Source organism: Myzus persicae, unplaced genomic scaffold (assembly GCF_001856785.1).
Source record: "Myzus persicae strain clone G006 unplaced genomic scaffold, MPER_G0061.0, whole genome shotgun sequence".
NCBI classification, from domain to species: Eukaryota; Metazoa; Arthropoda; class Insecta; order Hemiptera; family Aphididae; genus Myzus; species Myzus persicae.
In genome coordinates this window covers 217498-231920 of record NW_019103817.1, presented here as the reverse complement: position 1 = coordinate 231920, position 14423 = coordinate 217498, and the positions used below count along the sequence as shown (strand labels likewise).

Genomic DNA, 14423 nt, shown 5'->3' with positions numbered 1-14423 from the left:
ATGCATGTATACCTACTTTGCAGGCTGATCGCAAAGATGCTTTGTACATATAGGTACGTATAATATTATATATTATATTGTATATAACATAATGGCGTGTTGTTGATCATCCTCACAATAGCTGATGTTATTATAGGTACCTATATATAATATATAGATACATGACATTGTATATTTCTACTGCACGTCGGGCGAGTCGTGATTCGAGAGTCAACACCGCTTTTGTTGTGTCGCATTGTGTACAAAAAGAAAAATTTGTCTGAGGTACAATGTATAGGTACATATAGGTTCCTATATAACTACGTCCCTCGCCGTGGAAATATGGTATACACCACTAATCTGTCTGCATGTGACCTTTTTGTCACGCTATTAATATATTTTATGTACCTATAGGTATATATTGTAAGGTTTGGATTTTGAGCGCACGCGTTTCCCCGGCTCGTCTTTTCACGCGCCATTTCCTTTTTATATATTTATTCCCTTCAAATTTTTGGCGATTCTCATCTATTCATTTCTTCGCTGTACACCGGTGCAAATCCGTCCGTCGCCTGCAGCTAAAATTATTATTATTATAAACCTTATATAGGCATTATTATTACAAAATATATAAGTCCACGCTTACACCTTTAATCCGTCGCATAATGTGCAGTATACTGCCTCGCGTTTTAACGGCTACAACAATAACACACAATATCGCATGTACCTACATGTATACTGTACATTCCATTATATATACATGTATGTTATGCTGTATTATGTCGTACCTTATATGGCGTCCGTTATTCGAATTTGGATTTCAAAAGTCGACGGCGGTCAGACGTCCGGATTATATACTTATAATACCGTATACATCGATATACACACTCATTTTGTACATAAACTATATATGTATATATGTTATATAATAATATATATATATAGGTGCAGCTTATAGACGTAGATGGTAAACGACGACCGTTATCTCTCGTAAACTCTAAAAGGGTTGAGGTCAGGAATACAATTTATTTTACCGCCGGACCGTCGTCTGTAATGGGTTTTCATGATATATATATAGGTAGGTATATAATATAATACTGGTAGTGCCTACTTCCAGAAGGATTGTAAATACCAATATATACCTATATATACTATATAGTAGGTATATAGGCGTATATTTCTCGCATCGCACACAGTTTTCAAATAGTTTTTGTACGCTATGTATAATGTATAATATATTTAGTCATCGAATTTTTTGGACGTGACGAACAATAATATATATTATTTTTGACGAGCCGGTTCCCGAACAGTCATTCTATTATAATATGTAGGCATGAAACGCAGATAATATATGAAACCAGAATCCGGATTTGTTAACTTCAGTTATACATATATATATATATATATATATAAGTATATACTGTATGATATAATATATATACATATGAACATCATAAAAAATATATATACGTTAGTATACCGATATATGTATATAATATAATACCTATACGAAATCCACTGCAGGTTTCAGACATTATATACTTATATTATTTTCTAAATCACTCTTCACGTTATAAAATATAGATGTTAATATATTATATAGACTGGTTTTCATCTGCCGGTTTTCGAAACGTAAATAGGAATACAAGCATAAAAATATAGTGTATGAAACACGTCAACGAGTCTATTAAGATATGGAAATAAGTAAATATAGCAGTAGAATATGGAGTATATAATATATATATAAGTCTATTTTCGAATAAATAATAATGCCACATTATAATATATGTGATTAAGGGTTTTTTAGTTTTTTTTCTTTGAATTATTGAAATTAGAACAAAATCAGAGTAGATAAAATACATCCTAACAGTAAATTTATGAGACAAAATTATACTTGAGCTTAAACTATAAATTTTCTTAATAATTATGAATAAAAACGAAACATACACTTGGGGATAATAGCTATATACAGATACATTAAAAAAAGTATATTTTTAACTATGTTTTTTTTTCGAGGACCCCATAATTATGTGAAATGTTGTGATCATCTCGATATAAAAGTAATTTTTTTTAATCTCACAGTCTCAGGTTAGTCATAGGTTCAATCTAAATTGCGATAATAATATGTAGGTATTCTTATATAATATGATGCTCATGAAACGACTAAAAACTTCTAGGGCCCGCGCCATTGTCATAATAGCATGGTGCCGCGACGAAAGGGCGCCTTGGATATCGTTATGGCGACGGCGGCGGACATGACAAATATAATAATAATATTTCGTGTGTATAATATTATTATTATGATATACGGTAGCGACGGCAGCAGCAGCGGCTCTGTCCGAGGCGCGACGGCCCTGAGAGCAGCGCTGTGGCGAGCGCCGACGGCCGCACGGTGGTGACACGTAGTCCGAGGCCGGTCCGCCGAGCGGCGCGCCGGTCGGACGGAAGCGAGAGACGGGAGCGCGGCGCGCGCGCGCGCATACACACACGCGCGCACACGGACGGGCGCGCGGCGGCGGTGCACGCCGCTAAACACCAACGACAACTACTACGCGCTCGCGTCGGCCCGTTTGTGAGCCGTCGGGCGCGGTGTGTCGTCACCCGTCATCGGCGGTCGTCACTTCTCACGTCAGTCCGCTCTCGTGCACCGTGCGTACGAAACTTCGGACCTTCGCCGCACACGCACACGCGCCGTCCGCGGTCTCGGTAGTTCCGTCGCGTATTTCACATGCACGATATTTTTATAACATTAAAACATCGTCGTCTCCCGCGAAGTTTTGCCTTTACGATACTTTATTATTTTATTTTATTTTATCGTTTGTTATAATTCTTTATTTGTTTATTTATAATTTTTTAAAAGTGAAACGGGCGTGATATTTTTTCCCCCAACGGTTTTTTTTTTTACCGCGGTCTTATGAGTTCGTACTTAATTTTTTTATTTCGTCCGACGCTCGTAAGAACCCTTGGCCGTACATGATCGCGTCGTCGTAATAAACGCGCGCGCGCCTCGTCGGCGGAGCTGCGGCAGTGATTCATATAAAATATATAACATAATATTATATTATTATTTAAAATAATATATAACTATCCACGCGAACGCTGATTATTGCATATAAATAAATGTATACATAATATGCAAAACCACTTTATAATACTATCATCACAATAATATAATACTCTAAACTGATCTGGACTTGTCTTCTTGTGTTCTGTTGCCGACTCTGACCTAACACCAACCGACGTCTGAACGCCGCCGACATCGTCTACTCCACCAAAATCTCCTGCGCCTGCTGTCGTCTATCACCTAAACCCCGTACGAAACCACAACAATTATCATCATCGGCGACCTCGGGGACGCTGCCGTCGGTACGCTGTACGGTGGCGGTGAACACGATGTTACCACCGGAGCAGGGTGCCCGACCCCGACAGCCGGACCCGGGCTGAGTTGGTGGACGATGATGAACGGCGGCCTGTACGAGGACAGCCCGCCGGCACCACCACCTCCGTCGTCCGTGTCGCTGCAGCCGCCGTCGGTGGACATCGCTCGCGCCGCGCCGGCGGCCGTCATTAAGACGTCGCCGTCGTCCACGCCGATCGCGTCCTCCGCCACGCCGCCGCCGCAGCAACAGCAACAGCAGCAACAACAGCAGCCCCCGCCGCTGTTGCACATACCGGCCAAGCGGTTGCAGTCTCATTCCATCGGCGGTGGTGGCGGCGGCGGTGGCGGTTACGAGTGCATGGACACCGCCGCCGGTTCGGCGGGCGTCATCAGGCACTCGCACCACCAGTGGAACGCTTACTCGCCTGCCGTCGTCGACCACGCCGCGTTCGACCAGTACGCCGCACCACCTCATCACCACCACCACCATCAACCGGCCGCGCCGACCTACTACAACCTGGCCGCGGACGCTGGCGGCGGACACCACCACCACCATCACCACCACCACCGAACGTCCATGGACGGCGGTGGTGGCGGTGGTGGCCGCAAACCACCCACTGGCCTGCCGTTCTGGTCACCCGCGGCCACAGACTATTGTGGCGGTGGCCTCGGCGGCGGCGGTGGCGGTGGCGGCCTGGCCAGTAAGTACACCAACGGTGGCGTGACGCCGTGCAGCAGTTCCGCTGGACCACCGTCCGCCGCCGACCACCATCACCAGTTCTCGCAGTCCTGGTGCACCAACTACTCGCCGTACACCACTACCACGTCGTCGTCATCGTCGTCGTCCGTGGCCGCGGCAGCAGCCGCCGCAGCCGCAGCCGCCGCTTCGGCGTCCCGACACCCGTCCGGCGGCGGCCCGGCTGACACGCCGCAGCCGACATACCTGCAGTCCGGCAGCCCGGGCGACGACCGGGGCGGCAACAATTCGTCCCGCATGACGTCCGGCTCGGCCGACGGTTCTGCGGCCGGCCCGTTCGGCCACGACAACGCGTACCAGCCGCCGGCGCCACCGCCTCCGTCGTCGTTGCCGCTCAGGAACTACGGGAGTTCGCACGATCCTGTCACGTCGACGCCTTACCCACCAACAGGTACGTACTCGTTTTTTAAATCGATTACAATATAAAAAACCTCACCGGGACTTGGTCATTTTTATATTTTATGAGTAGGTGTCGTAAAAAATAACGTGCCCGTCACACCTCCATAACACATCGTTTTACCTTCTCGGGGACGAAATGATAATAATAATAACAAGAACAATAACTCGGTTTGACCCGTTTGTGGGTTCTGGGAACGATAATACTATATATACGTGCTGCGGGGTCGGAGACTTGTACACAAATTTTGGACATAAATATACGATTTCAAAACAAACGCGACGTGCAGCGCAATGACGTAATATACTACTATTCGACCTTTTCTTCGTCTTTTTCTTTTCTCCTACGTCGCACGCTATATATACATATGCGCGTGCAGTGCATAGTATATATATATATACAATATACATAATATACTTAGGTAAATGTGCCGCCTTGTATATACATAATATGCCGCAGTGGGTGCTGCTGCAGAGGGGCGGTGTGACCATATATATATACCTATTATATTATGTATATATGGTTTGTAATATTATCATTATTATTACTATTATTGTGCGGCGCGAGCAACAGAGGCGATACGTGCACGGGCGTCCGTCCGCGCACAAAAGGACGGGCGGCCGTAAAGTATACGATTTTATTGGACGGGTAGGTCAGCTGTCTCTCTGCAGCAGTTCGATGCCGATGCCGCCGCGTATATTATTATTATCATTGTGTGTATATTATTATTATTATTATTATTATTATTATTATTATTATTATATACATACCTACTATATACACGGGCAGCTCAGCACTCACGCAGAGCGGCATCGCGGGTCGGACCGTCGTCGTATGACCCGGTATATACCTGTAAGCATAGGTATATACCGGGCAAGCTGTACAACGAGCGGGGTCCAGATTAAAATAAAAAAATAATAATAACGACGACGATGACGATGTCGACGACGACAACGACGAGATGATGATGATGATGATGATGATGATGATAATACATCCTGGTGCTACCGAATTCGTTGTCCGCCTAATAATGACGTGTACGAATTTAAATAATACTAATAATATCATTATACCTACGCTGCTGCAGCAGCGGTGGTTTTGATTTAGGCTGCACCGTTCGAACACGCGCTCGCGGTCACCGTTATCCAGACCAGTTTTTGTGCGGTTTTTTCTCGATTATGTAATATGAAATACGTATGATATTCAAATCTCCGAGCAAGTCATTATAATTTATAATTACGATGTCATCGCGTGCCGAAACAATTCACATTTTATAGATGTGTGTGTGTCTGTGGAGTAGTTTTGTGGGTCGGTTACAGTATACGCGTGCGGTACCAGCGCGCATATTACAATAAATTATAAAATTCCTCGCGATTCGCGTATGGCTTTCGAGTTTGCTCCCAACAACCCCGCAGTGCAACCCGTCCCAAACAATTATTCGGCCAAACGGCAAATTTTATTTTTAATTATCACTTGAGATTATAACAAAATACTATAGCACCGAATACACGATAAGAAAAAGGTTTAAACGGCGAAGAAAAAGCTGCGTGAAAATAAATAAAATGAAAACACATATTATATTAAATGGGTTATTTCAAAATGTCACCGGGGCGATTTGATGATCGCTCGCTGACAGTTCTAGCAGAAATAGACGGAAGACGCTAATAAAAAAACGTTAAAGTCGAATAATATTATTGGTAATATTATTATTGTAATACATAATACATCGCCGCCGATACCGACTGATGTTGCGCTTAATTTGCAGCTGTCCTCCCGGCGGTGGCGTCCGCACCCTTATCCGAGGTTAAAATCGTGGGTTTTTCTGCTCATTCGGCCGCCCAAAATGCGATATATAGGTGTTTTCGTTACCCGACGAATGCTGCTCCTGCTGCAGTCGCAAGCCACTGTTGTCACTATTGTTGTAAAGTGCGATATTGTTATTTATTTTGTTTGCACAAATTCGCGCGGCCATTATATTATATATACTTCATACTATTATGTACATCATATAATATCGAATCGGCGCGGCGGTGGTCCCCGGAGGATCGCGGAAGCCGACGACCGATAGGTTTTCCGGATTAAAAGCTTGTCCCTCGCCGCCGCCTTTCCATTACCCCCACAGCCCTCTGAATTCTCTGTCCCGCGCGTGTCATAATAATATATACCAAATGTAGACATCTTCAGGTATGGAGTGTACATGGAGCAGCTCAACTATAATATGCCCGAAATGACCGAAACGTCGACCGCGGCCGAGCGTAAACGTCGAAACTATATACTTAACTAAACTATACTTAGGTGTTTTTATTACCATAGTTCTTGACAGCTTTACGACTCGAGACACTTTTTACAACTGCAACCGCCGCCGGTGCTTCCACTGAACTGCTTCTGATGCAGGTCGATCGCCACCCGCCGTACAACAATATTATATTAGGCATTATATTATCGTCTAGGACGAAAAACATTTTCGATTTGCAAACTCGCCAACGATTATGCCCACACATTGTTCCAGGTTTAGGTTAGGTTATATTATTCTTATATTAATAATATATACCTATTATAATCGTACGACGTCTTAAATTCAGTGAACGATATATTATGATAGGACAGGCGTTTTGTGTACAATATTTATACATTTAAATCGTAGTGATTTTAGATTAAAAACACCTATTTTTAAAATTAAGGATAATCTAGAAATTATTTTCTAGGGTAATTGGGAGTTTTTGTGCTATGAAAATTCTAAAAATATCCTTCGTTTGTGCAGTGCCGCGAGCTTGATATATTTCTAAAAAGCGATTAAACTAGAAGTACATTCAAGACAATTATGTTACTCGATTAGACGTTATTCCTAGTACTGTAACTGCCTACAAGTATTCCTAACTTCTTCAATAATTGGGTGAAGGAAGCAAACAGGTTTTCATTATTTTTCGTCAATCGAGCAGCTGCGAGTTCATAGTCATATCAATTTCACGATAAAACTATACACACTCATACACTAGTTACACATAATATCTCCAACAAATATGGTAATACAGGGCTCAAAGTGAAAAGGGGTACAAGAGAACTCAGCCCTCCTGTCGTAGCTGCGTCTCAAAACAATTGAAAAAGGTCACCATTAACATTTCCTCCAAAAGCCACGTTTAACACTCAAATATGCGACTTCAAATTATCGCCTTCGACTAGAACATTTCTTTCTTTTCGAAAAATCTTCTTCACTGTCTTACCGAGAAATACATTCTATTCTGTCGAAAATGTTAAGTTTGCAGAAACAGAATATGGCATTGTGACAATACCAGCAGATACTATAATCTTTCAACGACAGCTTCACTGTGCTTTTAAAACCATTGTTGATTATTTTTAGTTTTTATTTCTCTACCTACTAATTTTAATAACTACCGCTTTATGAATTTTTACTAACGTTCCTTATTTTCAATCCTGCAGTTATCGCTACACAATCCTTAATTTATATACCTAATAGGACTTGCACGACACGAAATATATGCAGCTGTAAATACTATACGGAGATCATATTATTATAGTGCTCCCCGCAGTTATTTCTCGCTACTGTTTAAGCCCTGATATCAGTGCTGCTGCAGTACAAACACATAATATTATTGGCTGCAAATAGGCGACATATTATAATAATGTAGCCACTGCATGTTATTGCTACTACGCAAATGTTGACGACCACTGTCGGTTCCGTACATACACACGAGATTGTTATTACTTATTACTAAATATATACGTGTACGCCGACGACACTTCGAGTGCCATTCCGGAGGAACATAATATTATAACCATAACGCGTGTGCGCGCACATACACACACAAACAAAAAATATTTACGTGAGCGCGTGTGCGAGCGTAGAAAAATTTAAATTCCGTTTATGCTTCAATATAACATCTGCTTATTATTATTAGTTTCTAAGCGCGCGACCCGTCTGCCCCCGTCGCCGGGCGCGTTTTGTGTAATATTTTATGTGTATATATATATATATAGGTACGCGCGCGAGTCTCCTACACACTACTATAATACTACATGTTCTATATACATACATACATTATTATTATTATTATTATTACTGTTATGTGTCGCGCACGACCAAAAAAAAAAACCATTTTTTAATTTTCCAAGTTGTCGACTCTCGGCGGCCCCGGAGTGTGCGCCCAACTAGTGCCCCCTGACGGCAGCTGCTGCGCCCGTTCGACCGTCTACTATTTTGTCCCTCATTAATACATTATAATAATATCTATATTATGTGTGTGCGTGTTCGAGTGTGTGGGTTTATACTTTGTGTGACACGGCACACCTCGTAGCTGATTTCGATTCGGAAGCTAATATAGGGCGGTTACGGTAACGACTTGGGTACATTTTGTCGGACGAATTCCAACCGCCGTCGCACCATACGAAACCGAACAAAAATCAACCCTTCAAGTGCGCTATGTGCGGCGGTCAGATATTGTACACGTCATAATATAATATTATTATAATATTAGAGGTGTAGGCTACATATTATATAATATCTTGTAAATCGAAGAGACGAAACGAACGCCCGTTTCGAAATTCATTAAAATGCCGACATCGACGATCTACTCATATATATTATAAAATAACGCGTTTCGTAATTTATATAAATACAAATATTTTATCGGATACCGGCCGCGGTATACTGCGCGAGTAGCAGGGGCGGTTGTGCGCAAATTTCACCCCAACCGCGCGAGGGATGTTACACCCGCAGACGAGACACAAACATATAGGTATTGTATAAATACCCCGAAAAATTGCAGATTTCCGACTAAATCGTCGGTACTACCCATAAATTGCGCGACGAGGGAACACTCCCGCCCATACCGCATAAAATATATACCTGCAGCGTTCACCCATGCCTACACAATGTATGTATGTATGTATGGTTTAAAGGTATATATATATAGATATGAGGACATGAGGTATTTTATGTGGCCCACATTATACCGTGCGACGATCACCCGCTGCATCGCATTCGTCGTGTATTCATACCCGTGCACGCGTTGATCGACGACACATATACGACGTAGGTAAAACGCTTTTACACCGAACGATTTGACGGTTTAAATAAGAATAATATTCAAATGACCGATGTTCAAGTCACACGGCCTGTATACCTATACGGACACGGTTTATACCTGTGTATACGATATTATACGAATAGCCATTTGACCGCGCCGATCGCCGATATTGTACATAATAGGTATTTGATCGAGATCTGACCAAACGGCGCCGAACCGGCCGTAAACATATCACTCTATATAATACACGTACAAATGGACCGTGACGTGTTTAATGCGTCGTATCATTGTAAAAATAAAAATGCTTTTCAATCCGTTTACGAAAAAAAAAAATAATAATAATAATAAATAAATTTATGTGGCGACCGGGTCGCTGAAGATTAATAATGATAATAATGATAGTAATACAAATAAAAATGATAACCCGTGATCGACGATCGTTTTGGGTCAAAATCGATTTACTTTCGATCTTGCTTTGCAACTTACAATATAATCTTAACACGAAACCCTAAACGTGTGCTGCAATGAAATTATACGGAATTGTATATTATAGCTATAAATTATATTTAGGGTGAGCAATATAATCGGGAAAATATCCAAACGGAACTGTGATTTCAAGAAAAATAACCTTTTATAATATAAATCTATTTGGGAATTATAATTTAAAAGAATAACATAATAAAGGAATGGCATTTTTACGGAATAATATTTTTTGCAATGTTTTTTTTCAAAACATTTAAAGCTAAAGAAAGTATGAAACAGAAAAATATGGAGGGCTACATAAATCAGAAATATACTCGTATATGGTAACCCGTATCTTTTTAATTAGCGTTTAAATATAATTTGAATTACTCTTAACATCAAATAACTCGCTTTAATAAAACTATACTTATTATATGTCAGTTTAATAAAGTAACACCTATAACTAACTTGTATTAAAAAAAAAAAGTTGATTTTATATGATTTATAGATATACCTATATTATTATACAACAGCCAAAATTCCGAATAATATCAAGAAGATAATCTATTTTTGAAAGGGAAAATTCATATCGAATTATTCAACGTATCCGACGCCTCGAATAACTATTTCGCAGTATTACTGCAGACCGTCTTAAAAGTTATAATTCCAAACTAATTTGTAGGTTTTTATATTTCTAAGAAACTTTGTAATGCATATTACTTGTATTGTGATTCGATTAATATTTTTAAAAAAACCTTCCCGACTGCTGCAGACACTGCAGATTTAAACATTATAAAGGTACATACAAAAGAGACTAGAAGTTCAATAAATGTAATAATAAACCAATTCAAAATGTGCCATCGTCGCATATATTCAGTTATTTTTTATAAAAAATTCACGAGCCCAATATCAAGTATTTTTTTATTAACTTCGTTCGTTTTGTGTCCTCGCAGGTTCGTTGTCGAGCATCGGTATGGGCGTCGGGTCCAACCCGCTGGAATGGACGGGTCAGGTGACCGTGCGCAAGAAGAGAAAACCTTACTCGAAGTTCCAAACGCTGGAGCTGGAGAAGGAGTTTCTGTTCAACGCTTACGTGTCCAAGCAGAAGCGCTGGGAGCTGGCCCGGAACCTGGCGCTGTCCGAACGCCAGGTGAAGATATGGTTCCAGAACAGGCGCATGAAGAACAAGAAGAACAGCCAGCGGCAGGCCGTGCAACAGCAACAGCAGCAGCAACAACAGCAACAGCAGCAGTCCAACAACAACAACAACAGCAACGGCAGCGCCAACGCCAATCACCAGCATCACATGCAGGTGATCGGCGGCCACCACGGCAACGGGCCCATCAAACACCATCAGTGACCGTCGCACTACTCTGGAGCCGCCGCAGCCGCCGCCCATCCACCGATGCACATGCACCACATACATCATCAACTGCAGCCGCTGCCCCCGCCACCGCACCACCTCCACCATCATTACCCGATGCAATCCGTCTGAGCACTTTGGGCGTAAGTCCGAGTGCGACGTAAGTCTTGACCTATTTCTCATAACATAAATATCTAATGATGTAACACATTCGCGGAGAAGAGATCGACCCCTTTTTGGTATTTTCAAATGTATTTTGTTTTCCTTCAATGTTCGTCCCCTGCAGACAAATAATATGTCTTATTAGTTATTATACATATATTTGCGGTTGGCCAGAATGATCTTCCTGTACAATATTACAGCGGTCGGGCACACCAATAAAGTCGATCGATGTGAGTTTCGTGAACAGATTTCGCCACGGTATATTATCAAAGCGATCGCGGGAATGGCTTCCCTCTCGTCGCCGTTCCCACGGACAAGTCTCTGCACTCCGTGAGTCCGTTTACTACAATAAAACCCGTACTCCGCGGCTATTCGTATTTCATGTTATTATACTCATAGTTCTTCCATAAACCGGACGAGCTCTTATCCCGAATCTCGCTCAATATCATAGTAATAATCAACCGCCGTAGATCGACCGGAAAAATACAAATCATCTCTCGAAAACAATAACAATATAATTATAGGTATGACATTCCAAAACGGTGGGGTAAACGTGGTATACGTATAGGTACACATATTTTAATCGCAGCCGGTTGACAATATTAATACTGTGTACTATCTTAGCATATTTCGGTGTGTGTAAAAACATAAATCGGCTCCAGAGTGTCGACATTTTATAATATTACTATGTTATAAAAATCATATGTTGTCTAAACTTGTACATACATAAGATACAATTTAAGTTACTACGTTTATATATTATATAAAAATATATGAGATTATACTATTAGGCTAAATATACAATACATAACGCAATGTGTTTTTACTATATTATAGATATTATGTATATGTGTATTTAACGAAACGTGTATATGCCGCAATATAATGATGTAGAATATAATAATAATAGTCCCCGAGTTGGACGCGTTCGAGTGTGATGCGATGATATTGTTATAATATAATTATAGCATCGTCGTAGGTATTTTATTTAAACAAGTGTTATCGTTTCTTTTTTTTCCTTCATTTTTTTTTTACTTAGCCTCTAATACTTAAATAATAATAAACGTAATGATAATAATGTAATGATTATTATGATAATATACATAAAACTATACAGATCGTTTCTCGAAACATAACCAGTGGTTTTGATATATTTATTATAATTATTATTTTTTTTTTTTTTAGATAAAAACAAACTATCGATCTCCGTCTTTAAGCGAGTCTTAGCGTTTTCTTAATTTTTTTTCTAATATTTATATAATAAATGTGAAGTGTAAATATGTAATATATAATTACTAAATTATAATTAAATCCATTAAAATATTATGTACTCATAGGTATCGTTTATAAGTCGTATGCATAATACTATATTATTATGTCTAATTTAAACTGCAGTCGATAGAATAAAGTAGTCGGTTTTTACGATTTCGCAATCTTTCCCCTATAGTATTGATATTATAAAACGTTTTTCACACACACGAATACCTATATATGTATATGTATATTATATGTATACAATCATTGGAGAAATTATTGATGTACGACAATATTAATGAATCATTTAAGACGAAACAGTAACAATAATACAATAGCTCCCCGAAAAAACGGTTTATCGCGGCTTTCGTTTTGTTGAGTTTTTTCTTTTGACATTATAGCTACAGTATTATATTGCAAATTTGCAATCCTTTGTGTAATATACAAACATTTTTCGTTACAAATAATAATTATAATCAACAGACTAATGTCTAATTAATTGATTGTACATCGCGATTTATGTTTTAACTGTATAATATATCAACGAAATAAACGTGTAATTTTTCTTTCTATTGTTTTTTTTTTTACGTTATTTTGTGTTCTGGTTATGTATGACTATTATTTTGTTGTATTAGTTTCATTATTATTATTATTATATTTATTATTATTATTATTATAATTATTGACATCATTATTATTATTTTTTTGTTCGGTTCGACTTTAGTGTTTAAACATTATTTATTGGTGCCAAAATCTATTTTATTATTGTTTTTAATGCGACCTCCCCCTCCCCTCTTTACAAACGCTTAAATTGTCGCGTATAGTACGTATATATGATATAAATATATAATAGGTATTTTTAATGTGCCGCCGTTATATTTTATATAGGTAAGCAAAATATAATATACAAACAACGATTGCACTCAAGTTTTTCTTTTTAAGATAGATTTCAGGAAAAAAATCATTTTACTGTATATATTGATATTATAGATTATGGAAGTATAAAAAGCAAAAAAAAATTTGTAATTTATTATGACATTGTATATTAATGAACAAAATTACGCGACCGAAATGTTGTCTTCAATATTACTATACAGTCATCTGTATTGACCTAAGTATACTAATAATTTAATATTATTTGAGCGTAATAAATTATAATATTATAAAATGTATTACAATATTTACGCATAATATTAATAATAATATTATATTGGGCATTATGAAAAACCGAAAAATGTGATTATATAGTCGGTTCGCGTCAATTTTATGTACTAATGTTTAAAAAACGAAACGGATAATAATTTTTTATTATTATTATACCTATATAATTGTACCTTGTAAATTTTGATTTATTTGTAAGTTAGTGTAATTTTTTTTGTTTTTTGCTATTTAGTAGACTACATATTATTATTATTATTATTATAATTACGTGTAAATTGAATTCTACTTCAAAATTTGCTATATATATATTATTATATATTATTTACTATTTGTCCTAAATATATTAACCCGATTTGTTATATTAGTATTTTAAAAAGAAAAAAAACGATTCAAAAAATCAGCGTTAATCATCGGTGTTGTTATTTATACGCATTAGATATATAACACGGCACCTATATATGTGTATA

General features: G+C 38.9%; 1 protein-coding gene across 2 annotated transcripts in view; it reads left to right on the top strand.

Moving 5' to 3' along the window:
* Positions 1 to 11489, top strand: part of LOC111035353 (homeotic protein ultrabithorax-like) — a 40675-nt gene extending 29186 nt beyond the window's left edge. The window contains exons 4-5 of one of the 2 annotated variants that reach the window (XM_022316936.1): positions 3388 to 4503; positions 10970 to 11489. In XM_022316936.1, the coding sequence (XP_022172628.1) occupies positions 3432 to 4503; positions 10970 to 11376 (1479 nt within the window). In that variant the 5' untranslated portion in view covers positions 3388 to 3431 and the 3' untranslated portion in view covers positions 11377 to 11489. Of the gene's footprint in view, positions 1 to 1476; positions 4504 to 10969 lie in introns of those variants that run through there. The other variant, XM_022316937.1, reaches the window with a different exon arrangement.
* Positions 11490 to 14423: the final 2934 nt, after the last annotated feature.